The following is a 22,448-nucleotide window of genomic DNA, read 5'->3' on the forward strand; positions in this document are numbered from 1 at the left end:
GCTGTTTGGGCTTGATAAATGAGGCCCAGGACATTTACGAACTTCACTCAGCACTTAAGATATCAGGCCAAGCTCTGTATTGCCCATATTTCAGTGGTGCAAAGTAGATCTGCTGCATCTGGAAAAGGACAAATTTTGCTATTGGCTATGGGATACTACAGCATCATTAGAAAAGGAGCTATAGCTGAACAGAGATGAAAGTTCAGCAAAATGTTAGTATTTCAAATAAAACTCTGCTTTTTAGAACCTAGTAACAGTCAGTACTTTCTTCTGACTAGAATATGCTATTTTTATATACTCACAAACACTTACATTGTGTATATATATATGTACAAATATATATACTTATTTGTGCTGGTTTTGGCTGGGATAGAGTTAATTTTCTTCGTAGTAGCTAGTATGGGGCTGTGGTTTGGATTTGTGCTGAAAACAGTGTTGATAATACAGGGGTGTTTTTGTTACTGCTGAGCAGTGCTTACACAGAGTCAAGGACACAGCTGGGACAGCTGACCCCAACTGGCCAAAGGGATATCCCATGCCATATGACGTCATGCTCAGCGTATAAAGCTGGGGGAAGAAGAAGGAAGGGGGGGACGTTCGGAGTGATGGTGTTTGTCTTCCCAAGTAACCGTTACGCATGATGGAGCCCTGCTTTCCTGGAGATGGCTGAACACCTGCCTGCCCATGGGAAGGAGTGAATGAATTCCTTGTTTTGCTTTGCTTGCATGCGCGGCTTTTGCTTTACCTATTAACTGTCTTTATCTCAACCCACGAGTTTTCTCACTTTTACTCTTCTGATTCTCTCCCCCATCCTGCTGGGGGGAAGTGAGCGAGCGGCTGTGTCGTACTTAGTTGCCAGCTGGGGTTAAACCATGACATTACTATACTTACAATTTTTTAATATATTTATGTATCCACACAAACTGTACTAGCTATACTTATTATAAATATTGAGGGTTTTTTTTCTATTTGAAACATTCAAAACCACACTTTCACAGAATGCAGTTAATTTGGCTGGTAATAAAACAACTAGAAATACCTTTTATTTCCATCATTCTTGAAAATTTACGGGCTACTTCTCTCAAGCATATTCAGACAGAAAGGGAGCTGATGTTTGGAATTTAGACCATTCCATCACAGTGTACAGAAGTGAGCAGCAAGCAGCCACTGTCTTCACTGAAACCACAGGTCCATTCCTTTACTTGAAGTAATTTTTTTATTTAAATGAAGATAGACAATCATTTCAAATCTTGTTATTGTTACTATGATATGGTATCTTAGTCTGTACTTTTATTAGCACAAACAAATTTTGACACCACCAAATGGTGAATTTTCTTTTCACACCAAAATTTTCTCTACAGCACACTTTATTCCAAACGACTGCCCACTATTGCCTCCACAAGTCTTATGGAAAGCATCTGTTGATGTTTTCATAATCATATGTCATTTGTATGTCCAGAGAGTACATCTGGACAATGTACTGAGTGCAACACAAGTGCTACCACAGTTTCACAGGCAACAGCATCTATGGTGCTCTTCTCCACTACCAATGTACACTAAGGCTAACTACACTTGGGCACGCACAGTTTTATGTGTCATTGCCCCAGAGAAACCCAGGAGCATCGAGGACATCTTATTTTCTAGAGGTCAAAGAGAGAACACAAGCCTCCAGGTCTTTCAGTTCAGTGCCCATCGTAACTACCAAATTCTTGGCTTAACAAATGTCTTCGTAGACACAAGCACCTTCATAGCTTTATGTTCCACTAAAATGATGGAGCTAGAATTTCCTATGCTTGTTCTCTGGATGTGAAACTACTGAAAAAAATGTGTCAACATTTTAGAAACTGAATTTTATTTCAGAGTAAAAAAAAATGGTGTTCTTTAACATTCAGTGAGGAGAAAGTTATTTCAAAAACTGCTGAATTTTTAAATCTGACATTTTATATCTGCTTAGTCTATAATAATACATATGTTTCATAAATAAGAAGAAGTATCATTATAAAAAGCATGCATTTTAAAAATATCCTCAGAGGACAACATTAATGTTAAATTCCTCATCTTAAACATGGGTGTTGAACTCATGCCTGTTAGGTATTTCAGTGTAGTGAGCTACATGAATGACCTTAAATGGAGCTAATCAATTATTTCTCTCATCCGAAGTTTGTAAATAAGACTACATCCCATTCTAAAAGTTGTGTTATAAATTTAGCAAAACCTACAATAGCAAAATAAGCATTTGAGTCTTAACGCTTACGGTACAGAGATTGGACTAGATGACCATAGTCCAGCAGCACAAGAGTATGTTGCTACTGCAAAGTTTATTGCAGTGGTTCTCTCTAAACAGCTTAACAGTGCAGTATGTGCACCAGTACACATTGTCTTCTCTCTTCTTTTCCCCACATCCTAAAATGGAAGAGCCTGGCAAGTGCCAGAAGCAGATGGTGTCTCCCTCTGCTTCTGCTGCCTGGGAGGCCCCGAACCAAATTTTCTTGCTCTTTTTCTGTCCCGGGCTCCTGACCTTGCCCCATCTCTTCTGCTGGGTCGTCCCCTCGCTCTGCTCTCAGCAGCTCCCTGGCAATGTTCCCCAGGGTACATTCCCACTTTGAGAAGGACCCCCCTACTTAAATGAAGCTTGCTGAAATAGGACAGAGTTTATTGAGTTTTATCCCAGGGAACTGAGTTAGTTTAATGAGCATGATTGGTAATGTCTACTACTTAATTACAATAGTATTAGGATAAAGTCTGCTTAATGGAGATGCTTATAGCAAGCACCAAGTAACTGAACTATTTTAAAAAAACCCTTCGAAGTGCCCAGTGGTAGTTTTAAACAAATGTTGAAGTTCTGCTGTTTCGATAAACAGGTGTCAAAATGAACCATGGGTACGGGTAGTCTTAAAAAAGGGCTGTAGTCAAGGAAAAGAGGTTAAAAAACAAAAGCGAATTTATGTGAAAATCCCCTATTGACATAATACTACATTCTGGAAATCATCAATTCAGAAATAAAGAAATAAAAAGGAACAATGTAATTTCAATCCTGTCTTCCTGTGAACATTTGTGGTTTGTTTTTTTTAAAACAAACCATATTTGTATGTCCCTTAAACATTTAATACCTTAAAATTAAGGTTATGGTAATGGCATGCAGTATTAATGCCAATGTACTAAGAGCATTTAGACAGAGGTGCATGATCAGTGTGCTCTTTCTTTTCATGGACCATGTTGCTTCATCACCTATTCACGTTCTGGAAACTACTTCCGCAAGCTGGAGAAAACCGCTTTCAGCTTTTTTCAAAGCAGGGTGTTTATTCAGATCGTTAACACATCTTGCTATTGTATTAGTAACATGTTTTAAATTAGCTCTGTTGTGTAAATGTAAATAAAGGAGCAATAACAACTACTTTTTTTGGGGGAAAAAAAAAGGTGTCTAAACTACAATTATGCACAAAAGTTTAAAAAAAAGTTGTCATTGCACTCCCCTCAGCTCCATATCTATATAAATGGGAGAGCACTTTATAAAAGGTGAGGCGTGGTAAAATGTGGGGTGATGTGTTCTCAGAGACCATTGTGGATGGCCATGTGGATGTCCGCATCATCTCAGCATATCTCCTTTTTTTTTAATGTTTCGGTTTGTATGAAGTGGCCAACCCTGACACTTGCACAGCGCATCAGCACGTCGCTGTAAGTGTGACACCATTTGCTGTCCAGAAGCGCTGTTACATTGACATCTGCTTGTGTTTGGGACAGAAGGAAGTGTTTTTAAACTAGTTTTAAACATGAAGAGCCTAACAGCAACAGCAATAAAAATGAGAAAGAAATGCTTTTGTAGTCACTTGAGGTACTTAAAGGTATAAACCCACTATAATAAAGATTAGAATCAAAGTTCATTACTCAGTACACTCTTTTTGGTAACTAAATATAAAAATGGCTCTGTGCTAATAAGAGCCAAAATCCCCATTTGCAGGTAAATATCTAAAGATAAAAACTGCCTTACCCTTTTCCGTGTTTGAACAGGAGAACCGGAATCTACAGCCTGACTACAGACAGACTACAGACAGACTACCGGCTGTCTCAGTGGCCGGACAGCACCTCCCACCAAAGTGCCCAGCAAAACCTTGCACTGCAACTCTGAAGATTAAAAGTTGCTGGCTACTACAGATATGAGGTTTTTGACCCAAAGTGACCAGCCACAGATTAGCGAGTGACTAACTTAACTGCATTTTGAACCTTGGCTCCTCAGCCCCTCACACGCTACCCAGTCAAATGGTTTCATGAGGATATCTTTCAGAAGAAGTGTCGCTTTGGCGCTGAACCTCCCAGATCCCATTAAAGGGTCCCTGCTGTATCCCACTGCTCGCCTGGCCCAACCCTGTACACTTTCCTCCCGCAGATTCCCTCCACAGCCACGTTGAATCCTCTTTTCCTTATCAGGCCGATACAGGCCTGCCCCACGTGCTCCTCCCTGCGACAAGACGACAAGAACGGGGGGCAGGATCCAGCTGCTCATTGTTTTGCTTCACAAAACCCTGCCATGGGCACAGATTAACACCAAAAACTAGATGGTGGCAGCCAAGGGAAAAGGACTTTCAGAATGCCTCCACTCAACTACCAGAGAGATGGCACGAGCCGCTGCTCAACGTCCGTCGTGGGCTACGCGGTTCTGTGCCGCTTTTGTTTCCAAGGGCCTCATTCCCACCAAGTTATCCCCTCAAACAGGGAAAATATTTACAGCTGGGAAAAAGCAAGCAAATGGCTTTTTCTTAAATATGCTGCTAGTGCCTTGAATTTGGAGCTGCTTATGCACAGCAGCTACTCTTTCAGTGGTTTGTATGACCAGCCTAGAGGGGTCTTCTGCTCTTCTCACCTGCCTGTTCACATTAGACTTGACATTTGTGCAAATCCACTTTCCTGTTAAAGACAGGAATCACGAGCTAGGAGTTTCACGCTTAGAAATATATTCCTGTCTACTTGTAGGTACACATGAACTACTGAAATTTCTGTGATGCAGCAAGGTGCAAAGTTGGAGCCTTCCTGGTAAAACTAGTGATTAAATCGTGTCACCTTCCTTGTAGAGCTGAGTTCTCACCAACTGTAGACAGAAAGCAGTACTGTACAAAACTCTTCATGTGTCTGTTTGTCAAAACAGCAAGATTATATTAAATCTCAAACAGAATCTGGAAACATGTAGGTGGTCTCTTTTTACTGTAAAACAAGAGAACAAGCTCTTATTTTAGAAGTACACTTTCTAGGCTTGAAAAGATACTCCTGTGCATTTCATTTTCTTGGGATTATCAACTATTATGGAACAGTTGATAGAAAGTGGAAGAAGTGGAAGGAAATGGAAGGCAATAACCTCTATGCCTAATTGTGCAGACGAATACAAACTATGCATGAAGCTGAGAGCAGGAGAATTTTGCCAGTTTGGCAAAATTACAGGAACAGATCATTAAAAGTATCTAAATAGGAGATATATCACTCTAAATATAATAAAAGTATCTAAATAGATATCTATAAATATTTAATAATGATATAAGGAGTTCTTAAGTTCAGATTGAAATGGGAATTAAATGCCTAGACAAGTTTTAAGATCCGAGACTCACTCTTTGTTGTTAAAAACAACGTTCTTAAGATTTCTGGTGGCTGCATGCAGATTGTTTCATCAACAGTAACAGTAATGCAATGGTGTACATTATTTCATAAGGTGTTTTGATCACTGCAATTCATGAGTATTGGCTAACTCCTAGATGAGAAAAATTACGAACTTTATTAGTCATTGAGCTATTTGAAGTCTACCATTAGAGTCTGAGTATTCTGCAGTCCTGATATAGACCTTGCTCCACCATACCTCCCGACAGTGCTGCGGCACTGCTGATGAAGTCAACAGCTGCTATTCCTGTTGCAATTGCGAACAGCACTTAAATCATTTTTGTTCAAGGTACCCAACCTTCCACTACTCTGAGATGTATATTGTTAATATACTTCAAGACAGAAACTTGAAAGATCTAAAAAGTATTTGACATCTGGCACGGTGACTCAATTAATTATCGTGCTGAATTAATTAGCTTGCTCTGTCTCCTGAGCCAACAGTGAGACTGTATTCAGCAACACAGCACTGCTTGAAATACGAAGCACTTCAACAGGATATTACATGTACAGGCTGTATACAGTGCAGAGTACAAGGTTAGTAAGCAAGCTGTAACTGTTATAGCTAGGTAATGAATCCTGTGAGGCAGTGTCACATTGCTAACACTAAACAGTAAAGTCAGGCAAAATACTTGTAGTCAGCCACAAACATATTTTCCAATAAAGAGAGCAGCTGCAAAAATTGTGATATTTACTCACCTGACGTTCCCTGAATTTTTCTTTCCTTTCCTCTCTATACCAAAAATTCACATTAAAGCTCTTTTCCAAAAATTATTTGATGTTTATAACAGTGCAATGTTTGAAGTTCTCATTCAGAAATGAACTAAACCAGTTGTCAGCTGCTGATGTGAAAGTTTGATTCAATTCTAGGGAGGTGAGGCTTTACCCAAATGGGCTTTCTAAAACAGATATAAATAACTTAAGTAAACAAACGCAACTCCCCTTATGAACAACAGAGAGCATGTTCAGTAGTGAGAAAAGTAATCAAATGTGTCAAGCAAACAGAAAAATCATACATAAACCAGAATAGTTTCAAGAAAAAAAAAAAGATAAAAGAAAAATATGTAGAAGCTGGCACTGGGTTTGTGTTGTTTTAACAGTAAATTAAAGTTCTAACAAAAGATTTACATTTCTTCACACAGCGTTTTAAAGTAACAAATGTAGGACTGCAGGAAACATCTGATATTCGGGAAAAAGAAACAATACTTAGAATCACAGAATAATTCAGGTTGGAAGGGACCTCTGGACGTCATCCAGTCCAAACTCCTCCTCAAAGCAGGGCAAACTTCAAAGTCAGATCCAACTTCGAAGTTAACTCAGATTGCTCAAGATCATATCTAGTTCAGTTTTGACTATCTCAAAGGATGGAGTTGCTCAGGGGACAAAACAATATTGCTGAGGACTACAATTCTGTTTACAGGAACTTTTTCAGATTTCCAAATTTATTTTTATTAGTAAGCAAAACAAAAGTAAAATCTTTCAAATGTTAGCAAAAATAGACTTTATGGTTTTTAATTTGACAAGAAACAAATGAGTATCTTTCCAGTTCAGTGAGAAAAAAGTCCTGAAGATTTTCATCCCACATCTCTCCAAACTCGGTTGAGAAATCACCAAACTAAAAAGTCAACTGTGCTCACTGCTTAATTACAAGTTAATTAAAACCAAAATATCTTAGCTAAATGTTTTTGTTACAGTAAAAGTGGTATTTGCCCAAATTTACAAAGTAATAACAGACCTTAATATATGCCTGTGCTGCCAAAGGAGAAGCAAGCTCCTCCTAGAAGGATTGTGGTTGCTCTACGTCTCCTTCAGAAAACAAAAATGAAACAATATGATCAACTGCTGACATGTTGCAAATTCATCCTAAGAATATGTGATAATGATAACTTTCGTAGTGAAGGGTCAATCAACATCATCTCCCATACTCCAACATTATTTTCAAGACACATATACCTGAGGAAGTGGTACAAGTGGACAGGGCAATAGGGACAACACAAAGCTAGCATTTTTCCTAAGGTATTATGTGGACTGACTTTGAGCTACACCAGGACTAAGGTTTCTGTTGCATCAAAGTTGATGAAAGTAGTAAAAGTAGAATCTTAGAAAATTATTTGAATTATAGGTAGTTGTTGCAAAAGACATTTTATGAAAAACATTTTGAGAATGCTGACAGACCAAGAATAAAATAGACAAAGAAATTAAAATGAAATGGATGGAAAAAATGGAGAGAGGTATTCAAATTGTCCAGTCTCCCCTTTCTAACAATAAGACGCTTTGAGTGTCCAGTACTTTTGAAAATCCATCCTTTTTATTCAGGTGCCTGAATGGGAAATCTGATCTGGGTTGGGAATAACTGAACTCTAGGAAACTTAGAAAAGTTTCCATGCCACTTTCTGTAACATCTTGTTAGCACCTTTTGATTAATAAATTATGCTAAAGAGTCTACAAAATATCAAGATCTTAAATGGCTACTATGTACTCATAACAGAATAACGCTTCACTACAATTTTAATATGCATATTTACAGACAGTAACATGCATACTATCCAGCAAGCCCCTAAAAGAGAACTCCAATATAGAGGCATAGGTTCTCCAGGGAGGAGCTAAAGATTATCAGTTTCTCCCCTTTTCTCCCATGTCCACACAACTCTTCTCTCACACTGTCCCAGATGGTACTTCAGCAACTCAGTACTCCTCACTCTCTTCAGGTCCTCCAAGGGCCCGACAATACCCCCAACACTGGGAAGCTCAGCTTCTCCATTTACAGCACAGATGTATCTACCCCAAATGTATGTAATACACTTCTGCGAAACAATTCCACAGGTCTTTATGCTAATACAGTCATGCAAAGTCTGTAATAGCAAACAGTGATCCAGCTGAAGATAGTATCCCACAGGGCAATGCATGTTCCAAGATTGTCTAAACCCTTCTTCTAGAGATATTAGTTGCTTTTTTTCAATACAGGGTCACCTTTCCAGATATTCTCAGAAAATTAATCTGAACTATACACAAATAATATTGAAGCCCAGACTTAAAACCAATACAAACAGAAACAAAATGAAGACCTAGGAATGACATGATTTTCAGTGCACTGAACTGAGACCAGCAAAGCATTACTTTTAAGTAATATGGTCCACGTACTTTCTGCAATCAGAATAAAAAACAAGGTTAATTGAGAATATATTATATGACAGGTGCCTTTCGATATCTTTCAGAAAAATTTTAATCTGAGGGAAGATCTTGCTATGTTCAGTAACATTAAGGCAAATTTAATGAATTTTATCCTAAAATAATGTAGCTATTTATTTTCTGTACCATCCATTAATATAAATTAAGTATTCAGCAATTAATGCTATAAAAAATTTTAAAAGCCATTAAAATCCAGGTATTACTACTGAAACGCAACAGCTTGGTTCAGCGAACAAGGAAGTGACATTTCCCTTCTGTAAAATAACAAGTTTAATACTATTAACCTGTGCTCCAAATAACTTTACGTGGATGGTTGCCATAGATGAACTAATTGGAAAAGAGCCAAATACCACTGTCCATGAAAGCTAACAATGCCTGTTTTCAAATGCTCCGGCTGAGTAGTAATTCAGGCTATTCCCTAAAGAATGACACACAATATAACAAAGCAAAGCGTCTCGGAGCATCTACATACCAAGGTGTTATTATTCAGATCCATCTTCCCAGCAAAAGGCCCCCATGTTGTTCCAACCGGAAGCTGCTGCCGGCTCTGAATCTTGCGCTCCCCGTCTTTCTGGACCACCTCCAACTCTCCTGCAAACAAAGAAAACAAGCAGTGTTGAGAGTACTTTCACTTGCGCCTTGACAATAACCTCCTCTGCCTTTGTGTTGGCTTTATATGCCCAATGTTCTGAGGGCCCATATAAAGACAATTAATTATGCTTGTCTGAAAAACAACTGATCTTGTCATCCTGCGAAAGAAAAACAAACCTTTTTCCTTTATATTCAAATTTGGTTTAGAAAGTCCCGTTCCTTTCTTGCATCTTTTCACACGCATTAGAGCTTGAAGGCATTTTTATTCAGAATAGCTGTTTCATAAAAGTTCTTAAGAAATGCTGAGGAGGGGGGAGATGATAGCTGAAAGGAGACCGTGCAATAGCAGCCACACCCAGTGCATTAACCTCCTTGATGCATTTTGCTGCCACAAGACCACGTTCTGAAGCATTCAGCTACTAAAAATTTTAAAGACATACTTTATAGTAATATAAATCCAAAACAACTCTACTAATTTTGAAGAAACTACGAAAACCATTTACTGCTATTAAAAATACAAGGATTTTAAATCGAGTGAGGTTTTACAGGCAGTAACATTTCAGAATTAGACCCAAAATAATTCAAATTGCTAGCTTAAGGTTTTAACACAAAATATGTAAAAGCAATGGCGGGGAGGATATAGTGCATTTTTCAAAGCAAATTTTGTTTTTGAAAGTAAGGACTTCAGAATTAACCCTTAAAAGTGAAATTGTTACCTTAGCTCTCTTTAACTTTTCTGGGGTTTTCCAGTGAAAAGAGAAAAGAATAATATGCAATTGATCATTACCATAGAAGGAAAAATAAAATTCAGTCACCACCTTTCTCCCCAATATTTTCTCACTTCATTCCAGAATAAAAAAAAAATACTCTGCACAACTCTTCTTTGAGAGCAGTCTCTTCAATAAGCCTATTTTTCTATGAACAAATGTTGCAGTTAAAAATATAGTAACAGTTGTGCTTAGATACACAATTTCTAACATTCTTTTCTAAAACAATTCAAATAAATTCTGGTCTTAAAGTTTTAGGAGGATAAAATGGAACAAGAGGAGACCGGTCTGTGCTTTTCTTGTTAGACGTTTAACTGAATTTTACATGCTGTTGCACTTCCAAGCTTTGGCTTTCCTGAAGGAAGGCTGAAAATCTGTTGCTGTTCTCACGAGCAGCAGAGCTCACCCCGACCTCGCTGCAGCCATGATTTCTCCTGACCCATTTTCCCTGCATGCTGAAGCCCTTTCGTCCCTTTCTGTACCAACCAGATGCAACAGTAATTCCTGCCTTTTGCATCAGCATGTCCCTTCTCAACAGCTCTACCCCAAATCAGGATGGTGCTTTTCCACAAACAGGGCAAAGTCCAACTGTGCAAGAAGTCAGCTCGTCCCAGATTTAGAACTGGCAGTTGTTGTGAAATGAACCTTGGGCCGGAGGAAGTGAGTAACTCCCCCTGGCTTGCAGGCAGTCTCCACAGACTTCCCCAAGCTAACCATTCCCATGGATGCCTGGATTTATGTTGCAGTCAGGCTGTGAAGGTTCTCCTTGTCCACAGGGGTTAACCTCGACTGTTTTCCAAAGAGAAGACTTGGCTCCAGCTTCCATTTTCAAGCACAGAAATCTAAATTTCACCTCTGAGTGTTGCAGATTACAAAAAACTACTCTATGTAAAATTGTGCATCAGATCCTTCCTGCAAACTGGAACAAATCTAGGAAATAGAGCTGTATCAGTTTACAAAAGCTTCTGTGTATGCGGGTGAGTCCTCATCGTGACAGTGCTATGACATTCTAAAAGGCAGTATGTGAGCAGGAAAGCTTATGGATTAATTATATCTAATTTACAGATGTGATAGATACGCACCCAAACAGACAAAAAAATAAAATATACGCATTTTTTCCCTCTCACAGTCACATTGTTACAAATTGTATTAACTTTAAAAAATCTCTTTATATGTTAATTATGGAAGAGAGAAATCTTTCTGGTATTGCAAGGTAACATGTTGATCACTTAGGCGTACTGCAGCATTTTCTTTCTACATAGAGATGAAAACTGTAGCATTTGCTTGCTTTTACACACTAAAAAACAGCCATGTCTATGGACATGTCACATTTAACTGATACCAGAGGAATCATGAGAATCTTTGAAAACCCTTTTAAAAAATAATTCAGCCTCCCTTTCTGCCACTGACATTTTTCATTTGAAAAGGGTTCAGACACAGTCAAACAGTGACTCCTTATCTGTACCTGTGGATTTACAAGCAGGCCTGTCTTTTAATGGATTAAGAACGACAAACTTAGGGCAGATCATCCAGTGATATCCAAAAACCTACCTAAGTTTTAAGGTACACATCATTACACTTTGTATTTTAAATAAAATTAATAACTTGAATCTTATACCTGAGAAGTAGTTCAGGTTTGATGCAAACATAAAAACAAGCAATTATTTTCCAAAACTGTATTTTTTTCCTCCAAATAAGTTAATGTGGGTTCTTTCTCTCTTTTATTCTCTTTTGTTACAGTTCCAAGTCGTAGTTTGGGCAATACATTTCAATATGTATGAATACATTGAAATGTACTACAGATGGGGTAACATCATGCTGAATTGTACTCATGCTGCTGTATTTTCCCCTCCACTCAGAACACCATGACAGAATAGCAGATTGCAGACAGGGTTACAAAACATTTTGCTGCATAACCTTCCTGTTTCCCTTGGTCATAGTTCTGCAAAAGAGATACATTTCTCTCTGGTCACCATGACCAGCTGCCATTTTAACACTATGGGTGAATGTTAGAGTTGGGAAGGATAATCTGCTCATATGTTTTGGCAAACACAGACATTTTGGCTATGCTTGTACAAGGTGCAGCACATTACAATTTGATCCTTGGCAAAGATTTTTTTTTCACTGAAAATCTTTGTTTAGGGGAAAAAATTAACACTAAGAGAGCTGTAAGTTAAAAAAACACTGCACATCAGGGTCTACAAGCATCTGCTAAGATTTTTTTTTTCCCTACCACAGCCTGCATCTTTTGTAAAATCCCCGTATACGTTCCTTTGTCTGCCTTAAGCAGGAAGGCCAGGGGCTAGTACAAGGGTTTGTAGAAGACAGATTACAAATGTCACTATTAAACATTCTCTCCTGAATTCCCCTGACCCTGGAGTAAGGAGCCTGCAACTTTCCTGCATTCATTTACGACATTTTGCTCCTCTGAAATTTCCTATTTGGTGAATGGTATCGAAACTGCAGCAACAGACGGGCCCAGTCTCCCGCTGACGAGAACGGGGCTGTCGTCTGCTCACTGCCAGCTTCCCATGAGGACGCTGGTTTAAGTGGTGCCATACCTGTGGCCCCAAGCAAGTTGTGACCTCGAGAGTTTGCTGGAAAAAAGAGAACCTCACTCCATGACTCTTAAGTAAAAGAGTTTGAAAATTGTGTCATCAAGACAAGATTTTCCCCTTCAGCCTCCGAAGAAGTTCAGATGTAAGTCAGAAGCGCTCTCTGCAGCTACCGTCCCCTGTACAACTGCTCAGCATCTTCACGGATTACATCAGGAAAAGGAAGAGCAGCGGAGATTTTATTGCCACATCACCACGTGCAGTAAGAAGTGGAAAGACTCAGCTGGTACTGACTCTTCACAGATGCCTGTCCATGGAGATCCCAACGAGCAGGGAGAAAAGGAAAGAAAGGATGAAAAACTGCTGCAGCTTCACTTAATCTGTGCTCCAGCCCAAAGGAAGCAGAAAAATCTGTGCCAAACACTGTTAGGAGTTCCTAGTGATCAGCAATTGCAGCAGACCACCTCAGTACTGAACACTGAACATAATGTTCCTTCACATAACAGCAAGTTATAGTATATAGAATTCATATACACCCCTGGGATTCATCATTCCTATGGCAAAGTCGAGAAGCAGTTGTATTTTGCTGTTTTCATCCTAGACTTGTCAACCGTCTGATTGAAAAGTACAGCAAGAAGCATAACAGAAGCAGCACTAAGAAATACAAGTAGAGAGGAAGTGATGCCCTGCTTTTAGTTTTTGTGAGTTAGGTAAAAAAAAAATTACTTGAGACATTCCATTTAGTGATATTTACTTCCCTTTTCCTTGCTACAGAGCAAGTATTTTTTTTCAGCTTGTTCTTCAGGAACACACTTATTTCCAGCTTGCTGAGTAAGTTTATACAAAATATTTGAGACACATAGTATGGGCTAATCAATTTTGGTAAAAGATAATGCTGTTAGTGCTGTGGGCTGTTTCTCTTATCTTGTTGATGTAGCATACTTTTAAAGTCTGTGATTACTCAAAGACTTATGATAGCTGCACTGTAAAAGAAGCCCCAAGTCATGACACACTAGTACAGCTACAGAACATCCCATGGCTTTTAAGATATTAGGCCACCTTGGTGGATACAAAACCAGAATGAAAGGACTCAATTTAGGAATCTTTTCTTACATATACATATTGTTTTAGGAATGCCACGTAGGACTTGCGTAAAACAGAAGGTAGAGAGGTCAGTTTAGCTTTGTCTTCTTTTACAGCAAAATCAGAATCCTTTAAAAAAACTGCACAAAACATGTAGTGTACACAGGAACCCAACAACAGCTTTTGGCCCTTAATAGGATTTGACCACAGTTCAAATACCACAAGAATTCAACTATAAATAGTATTTCTGAACAAAATAATACTGGCTTTCATTCCATTCAGGAATAAGAAACAAAGGAGCGCATATCTGAAGGTGAATGATGAACAGCGTTTTGGGGGAGAAAAAGTGAACTACTTTGTTCAGAAGTAAATGTATCCAGATTTATAAATGTTTAACATTTCTAAGCAAGTCACTGATAGCTTTGGCAATAGGATTTTTTTTTTTTATCGGGAATAGCTTTCTAAGTGGAGTCAGTTAAAAAGAATGAGTAAGCTCTTCCTCTGCTATAATTACAGATTGGTTATTTGACATCATAGGGCCCTACCAATTTCCACTAGCAAATGGCTCCTTCTTTGCATATTTCCAGTGCACAGCCACCTGGCTCTCTAATGAATATCTTTGCATGGCAGAGAAATCGTATGTGTTGTAGTTTCAAACAAGGACTGCTCTGAAGTCAGAGCGAACAAGTTAAAATCACTTTCAGAAGTTCTTAAGCGCTGACCAGCGCCCAAGATCTGCCTGCCATCCTGTATGCACAGGAAGAATCTGCAATTAATATTTGACTGGTGATTACCTCCATTATAACAAACTAGTATGTGTACGTTTGCACACAGCAGTTCACTGATAGTGGAGAACTATCCCATTTCCACTTCTGTGATTCTTAACAAGGTAGCTCCAATATTAAATGCTCATACACTTCCTTGGCAGACATAAACTGCATTATTGAGATACCTCCTCTAAATTCTCCTCCCTCAATTTTCAAGTCGCTGAGACATAACACACACTAAACTACAGTTTTGAACATAAACTTGAAATACGACATTCTCTATTCAAGTACTCCAGTCAAACCCTGATAAATCAGGCTGGCCATGCAGTGATCTTATCCTTTCTGACTCTTTAATAAATCGAACCTTGTAAGTTCACGCTGTTGGAAGTTGTCACTAAATGAAATTGTGACCTTATCCGATGCGTGAACTTATCCTGCTGACAACTACATTTATTGTGCGGATAAGAACGGGGGGAAAAAAAAAGACTTTTGATAATTGTGATCTTAGCCATATGCAACTCTAACAGATGGGATCTTTTTGGTTCCATTAATGATTTGCCTATGATGAGCCTACACAAGGAAAAAATTAATGTTCTTCATAGGTAAGTGGTAGGGGGACGGGTACGCGGTATGAAAAGTGCACAAAGAGGTACTGGCTGACAGCAGTGAATCAGAAGCTATTAGCCTAACACAAAGAGCTTCGAATTAGCTTGTAATTGCACTGGAGAAGATAACATAATGGAGGTGGCAAAACAGAAACATTCCCTTTCCACAGGACTCATTCAATAGACCAAAACTCTAAAACAAGTAACTGAGAGTCTGAAGCACTAACCTAAATATGCTAAGCCACGGCAGTTCATGATGAATGAATACTGCATCCCTTTCCAGCACCGACTGGACAGTTGCCACTGCTGTTATGGAGGAACGTTGGGCAACAGGCAATTCGCACAGCTATGTTATGAAAATGACCAACCATCTCACGTTACCACGTTTGTCTGTCAGGGATTTCATACATTGTGTTACCTAATTCTCACCTCTCTCCACAACAGGTAGCACTGTACCCGTTCTGCAAGTCTGCTGTGGGATACAAGAACTGTAACTATCTTACTAGAAAGACACACATACACGTGAGACAAGTTCACACTGGAGTCCAAACAGTAATGGACTGAATTACAATCAATCTTCAAAATAAATTTTACAGTTTGCTTTGCAATGAAAATTGCATTCACAGGGGTCTTGGCAAAACCAGAGGTTATTGAGGTTGTCCAGAAGCAAAGGCAAAATTTAATTTTGCAAGAAAATACAGCCAGGCCACTGCTAGGATAAGAAGGATGGAAGGAGGAACAGACTTGGGACTGAAAGCTGAGAAAACAGCTCTGTGGAGTCACCCTGGAGGCAGGGTTGCTATTCTGCTGCCACAGAGGGGGTGGAGGGTTTCTGAACGGAACAGCCTTCTCCCTTTCTCTGAAGTCGCTCCCACCCTCCAGCAACTCGTCCCGCTAACCCAGATCCTCCCTGGTCCCGTCACTCTTTAAGGAGTAGCGTCAACCAGACCTCTTAGCACAACGGCCATGAGGGAAGCAGACACAAGGATAACCCACAGGTAGTTATTGCTCTAAGCTACCGCTCTCCTTTGCCTACGTTTAGAAGCAGGTCTAGATAGCAAACACAACGCAGGAGAAGCTGCCACATGCTGCTTCATTCCTAACCGAGCTGCCTAACATTGCCCCATCTTGCCAATGCTCCCACAGGGCAGCTGTGCACTCTAGGTAAGGATGACAAATGAAAAGGCTTCTCCATTTTCTGTAACAAAAATCTTGCTGCTCCCTACCTTTCTTTAGAGCCCTGAAAGTCAGAAGCAGAGTTTCTTTATCTCTCCTACCTGCTGCTAGTACTGCAAATGGCAGAGAGTGCAGGTGCTATCCTTATCTGCAACAGCGCTGTCCTACAACGGACAATAAAGGGAAGGAAAGAATATTCTGCAAGTGAGGATAGGGAAAGACTAGGCAAAGATTTTCAGAAAAAAAGACCACAGAAGGAGGGGGGGAAATAAATTTAAAAAACAAAGCAAGAGAGAGGGAGTCTAGGGAAGGAACCATTTGAAGACCCAAGTTGGGTCTGATCAGGATACAAAGACACAGACTGGAAAAATGGGAACAGAAGATATTCAAGAAAAAGAGGGATGCAGAAACCTTGCCAGAGTGACAGAAGACATACACATTTCCAAGCCTGAAACATAAGGACAGAAGTGCATGAATTCACATTTAGAAACAGAATGTAAACACTATTATCCTTTTTAGCCAAGGTATGTGTGTCGTTACAGTGCTTAATTCATAAGCTAAACCACCAAAATAAAGCAACTTATTCTAATACCTCATTGCTCAGCTGAATCTTGACTAAACTGAACACTTAAAGTGTGTCTACACTGCACCCAGTGATGTGATTTCACCTGACATCTGGTCAAACCCATTCGTTCTCTACGTCCAAGCAGGCAGACCACCATGTGGGCTATAAAACTTTTCTGAGAAAAAGTTTCATTACTGGTTATTTAGTTTACACTAGGCTCCGGCTATGACCACCACACTGACATAGTACTCCAGCCTGGTGTGGTGTGGTGACCTTAGGTACATAAGCTGCTCCAGATTCCCACCTGCAATGCAGACCTAACTTCAGTGAGGTGAAGGTGCACTACGTCTCGCAACACAAGCACAGTTTTCAGAGACCATAGTTTCAAAAGAAGTGTAGGCACTGACACTTCAAAAATACAAATTTGTGCTCTATTTGTAAAGTCTTCATCTGCTTATACAAAATGAATACAAAGGAAAAAAATTTACATTCCTATAGTGCCTCACACTCCTGTAATCTACAGAACTTAGTAGGAACACAAGATCCCATCTCAGGTTAGAAAACCATAGACCTGCAGTGGTAAACACATCTGCATCAATTTGAAATGACAATGCAGCTTCTATATGTTGAGGGGGCTGGGAGGGCGATTAATTAAATAAATGTTAAATAGCACATAAATTGAGTAACTACTGAAGATACAGTTCATGAAAAAACACATAATAATTGTCCATCAAGTATACTATCAAAATAATATTTAAGGCTTAAGCTGAACTATTACAAAAAGTACTGTTTTTTCTTGGAAGTCAGAAAGGAAGGGGTACATAATGAACACTGGGGCTAGAGTTTGATTAGTTTTTTAGTAGAACAGACTCTTATACAGCTGTATAGACTTTTCCTTTATTTAGACTGCTTCACTGAACTTACAGAAGCCTGCTCAAAGAAAAAAATGGAAAAGACAGAAGTAGAAAGAAAAAGATATTTACTCAAGATACGCTAAGAAATACCAAAGATTTATTCACTTGCTTCAAAGTCAAGTTCCATATAATATGAAAAATACTCTGTTCATATCAGCATCTAGTCTACAGAGGCAAAATAAACCCAGCCATCATGGCAAAATCCTGATCCTGTGATGGAATTAGAAGAAACTATCTTTAGTTTTCAGTCTACTCACTACAAGACCCATTTACACCTCTGTTTTCAAAGTCTATATCTCATACAAGAAGAAAAAAAAATATTTTTGTCTTTCTCAATAATTTTCCATCTTCACATTTGGATGCACAGTTCAAGAGGTTTGTTACTCCTTGTATGTGTTGAGATAAAACTGGAGTAGAAATATTTGCAAAAATACAGGAAAAAATCCCCAGAGGCAACCAGTGCAGCTGAAGAGCCCTCCCTGCAGTTTTCTGTGAGAGGAATACTGTAAACTCCATTCTCACATGGACACCCCATACTGGCAAAAATGATTCCCAATTATATTATAACACTGTCCAGACTCAGTGGGTTGAGTAGGTACTTTATCCCAGCTACATGTAGCTTGCACAGCTTTGCTCCCTCTCTCTGTCACAAATACACACGATACAGAAATGCCAGACTTGGCAAGAGCAGGCTGATGATATTACTGAAGAGGGTTTTCTTGATAAGATCATCATCTGTTTCTGGACTCTTGGGTATGCTCCTTTCCTCAGCAGAGGAACAGTCGCCCCTGATAAATGTCCCTTTGTGTGCAGATTCTCCCCTGATATATGCGAAGACATTTCAGTCCCGAGTCTGTTTTTTCATTGCTTCATATAGCTCAAATACAGTTAGAGGTATATGGAGCATTGTATGTAAAGCAATAGAAAGTGGACACAATTGAAAATACAGCTTATGTAACTCAGACTGAAGCCTTTTCTAAGAAAGACGCTATTCTGCGGGGAGAAAATTAAACATTTCACCATCACCTACACCAATCTTTCCCTAGGACTTTTTGGAATCCTTTTAGCTGAAAGATGCTAACATTTTCTTTTTTACAATACTATTTGCATAAATATAAATGATATTTAAATAAAATAATTAATAGACATTTGTATGTTTACCCAATATTGTTTGATTTCTTTTTTACTTGGAAAAAGTGAAAAATATCGATGCAGCCTGCGTTGTTAGCAAATGCAGAAAGCTACTAAAGTTAACTTACTATGAAGACTGCTGTATTAATATTGATGTCATGAAATGTATTAAATGAACAAAAATGTTCTGGAAAGTATTCTTTTTAACTCTAAAAGCAAGAGCAGTGAGATCATCTGTGACTCTATCTGTGGTGTCTTCTCAGTTTACAGTACCTATGCTTAGAGATAGAAGGATCTATTTTCATCTCTCATTTGTGTAAGAGCAGATGAAGTTATTTGCTTTCTATCAGATATGCATGCTCAGAGCTATGAAACCACTGCTTAGATGCCGATTTCTAGCTCAGAGTATGTGAGCCAAACTGCCCAAATGTCTTGCAAAAGAAGCAGATGCTTTAACATGATTTCCCTATTTCCTTTCAATGTTTGCAACAAATTTCTGAAAGAAGGAGAGTACCAAGAAAAAAACAAAAATCTCAACAAAGACTCAAATTTATCAGTGGTTAGTGTGACCATCCAAGAGATCTAGTTACTGTTGAGATTAGGAAGGTGAGAGGGGGACTGGGACAAAGGGAGATTGAATGCCATGCTCCACGGCGTGCATGCAATATATAGTTCCATCCATTATAATTATAATTTATATGAAAAGTAACATTAGGATAAATAGAGATAAATGTAGTATAACTATAATGTACAATATCAAGATTCAAATTAATCATTTCTTTGCACTTGCTGGGGATGGCCATGCATAACAGACACATGGCTCTGCACTGCTCCAGCACTCATGAGTTATGTGCTTATCTACATCTTCTGTGATCAAGTACCAGCAATGACCAACACAGCTTTTTAACACTGTTGCCAGACAGGAATTGACTGCTGGTTTTGGACATGGACCAGAGTACCCCCACTCGCTCCTTCAGTGCCTCAGTCTGGACTATCGCACTGCTTTCACATGCAGCTATATCTTAGCATAGCCGAGACTTTGAAGCAGATATAAAGAGTGATGCCCATTTACAAGGCAGACTTGTAACTTTGAGTGAAATAAACCCTTGAACAGAGATTGAGCACAAGTCCTGTGCACTACCTAAATCCTACTCTGAGGCTTACATAAGACTTAAGTAGAATATTGGTCTTGCAGCAGCCTTCTGTACAGGAATGAGCTTGACCTTCATATGAGTAAGTCCAAGGGCATCATGTGTGTAAAGCATATCCCAAATTGTTTTGCCTTACTGCCTTCCCCTTTATGAGAGCAGGCATTGAACACCCCTCTGCTGCTTGGAGAGACACAGTGACTGGGGAGCCCAAGGAACAGCCACGGCTGGCACATGGGGCCTGTTCTGTGGCAGGAGGACGTAGACTGTCTTTCTCCTGGAGAATGACCTCCCGAAACTGACTCTTCACAGCCTAGACTCTACCTCTGTAAACAATGACTGAGAACAAGTCCACATCCTCTATGGCCTTAATGGAAATTTCAGCCTAAATAAGAAGCTCAGGGTCTCAGAGTGAGTCAGTGCTGGCAACAGGAGCCCTAACTTTCTCTAAGTTGCAATCACTGCTTCTGAAAACTTCACACAATACATACAAGAAACTTATTATTTTGAAGAAGTAGGAAAGTATTTCTGGCAGGACACAGCCATTAAACAGGTAGTGTCAACAGAGATCAAAAAAATCTGGGCTACAAAATTATTTTGTCTTTGAAGCATTAAAACTGCCCCTATACTATGATGTTTAAAAAATACTGATGTAAATTTATAACAGCTTTTTATTATCCTGCAATGGTGATGTACTACAAGAATTTAAAAAGTATAGCCTGTTATTGAGTATTAAGTATATAGCGTTAAAACAGTTAAGTACATAGGAAACGATCATATTGAAAAGGCTGCAGGCTGACATCTTCATTCTCCTGCTAATAAAATCAGCAGCTTACAAAGTTAAATACAATAACATGAAAACTCCCCTAAAAATATCTGCTCCTTCTGTTCCTCCCCAACAAAAAAAATCACATGCATCGATGCAAAGAGAAAATTTCTATTTTAGCCATGACTATTATTTTGACGTACATAGATACTTTTCAACTTAACAATTTCTTTCTGATAGGCACAGACAATTTGCTGTACAAGGAGTCTTGGAGAAGGGCAGTTTTATTCTACCAGGTTTTTTCCCATATGTTTTCATCTCAGTTAACAAAGTACATTAACAAGATACATAATGCATTAACTTAAAAGGATAAAAAAATCTAGACAAACAAATCCTACTTCTACATATCCAATGGTGTAGTTAGCAGTTTCAAAATCAAGCCTTCCAACATTATAAAAAGCTTGAACCTCCATGCAGCCCCCTTGAGCCTTGGACCACTCTTTTGCAGATTCCAGGACCTCAGCATTCTATCCCGTCTCCTGTCCCCCAGACACTGCTTCCTTGTCCAGCTCATCTGCCTCTCCCTATTGCCTTCTGTGGCCTCACTGTTCCTCCTCAGTGGCAAGTATTGGGTCATACCCAAGTTCCCAGTGACTGCCTCCAACAATGCCCAGAAGTAAACGTCAGAAAAACAAGAGGAGTAAGGCGCATATGCTTTCCTTCACACAACTGGTTTCTATCTTTCTTTCTTCTCCTATTCATCACAGACCATCTGCCAGCCAAGCCTAATTTGCCCCTTCAAATTCCCAAAAGATGTTTCCTACCCTCATCAGATGCAATTCAGAAGCTGACAGTCTTTTCACTGACATCTATATATTGTCTCAGTCATCAGATACCCTCCTGAGTCTAAACTTTTCTATTCTCTTGACTATACTCATCACAGAAGCACAATACTCCAAAGAAGATTAATTTATTCTACCAAAAAACTGTTTATGACCCAGTATGGACACCCCCAACATACTGGGCAGACTTAGCAATAGTTGTGTTACTAGCATCTTACCGCATATGCTTATTATTATTATGTCTTCTCCTTGCACCTCTGTAAACTCTACGCTTTACACAGTCAATAGATAATACAAAGGATCTTATTTTCCAGTCCAGACACAGAACCTCCTCAATGACCTGCTGCTAACTTCACACCACCAGGAGTCAGGAGAGCTACTAACTGAATGATTTCTACAACAGCACCAGTATCCAGGTGTGAAAGTAGATGTCCATGAGGAGAATGTTACAGCTAAGTGATGAAGAAGTAACAGCCAGGGAGCAGTTCTCGTGTGGAAATAAAAAGTCCAAACTTTTTATCATGAGTAGAAGCTTAATAAAATGGAGGAAAATGTTTATTTTTGCTTTTTAATTAGCTGCCCTTGTTCAAATAAATGCACATTTCTCTCTTCTCAAATATTTTTTTCAGACAGGTATCAGCTTTGAAGTCTCTACTCAAACACCTTGAAGAGATTCCTAAATTATCTCCAAGTAATGCTAGCAAGTCTTGTG

General features: G+C 39.1%; 1 protein-coding gene across 1 annotated transcript in view; it reads right to left on the reverse strand.

Moving 5' to 3' along the window:
- The window catches only part of ZFPM2 (zinc finger protein, FOG family member 2), a 317,330-nt gene that overhangs the window by 150,217 nt on the left and 144,665 nt on the right, over positions 1–22,448 (reverse strand). The window contains exon 4 of the mRNA XM_009276304.1: positions 9,299–9,417. Coding sequence (XP_009274579.1) covers positions 9,299–9,417 — 119 coding nt within the window. The remainder of the gene's footprint in view (positions 1–9,298; positions 9,418–22,448) is intronic.

Source organism: Aptenodytes forsteri, unplaced genomic scaffold, assembly GCF_000699145.1.
Source record: "Aptenodytes forsteri isolate BGI_AS27 unplaced genomic scaffold, ASM69914v1 Scaffold385, whole genome shotgun sequence".
NCBI classification, from domain to species: domain Eukaryota; kingdom Metazoa; phylum Chordata; class Aves; order Sphenisciformes; family Spheniscidae; genus Aptenodytes; species Aptenodytes forsteri.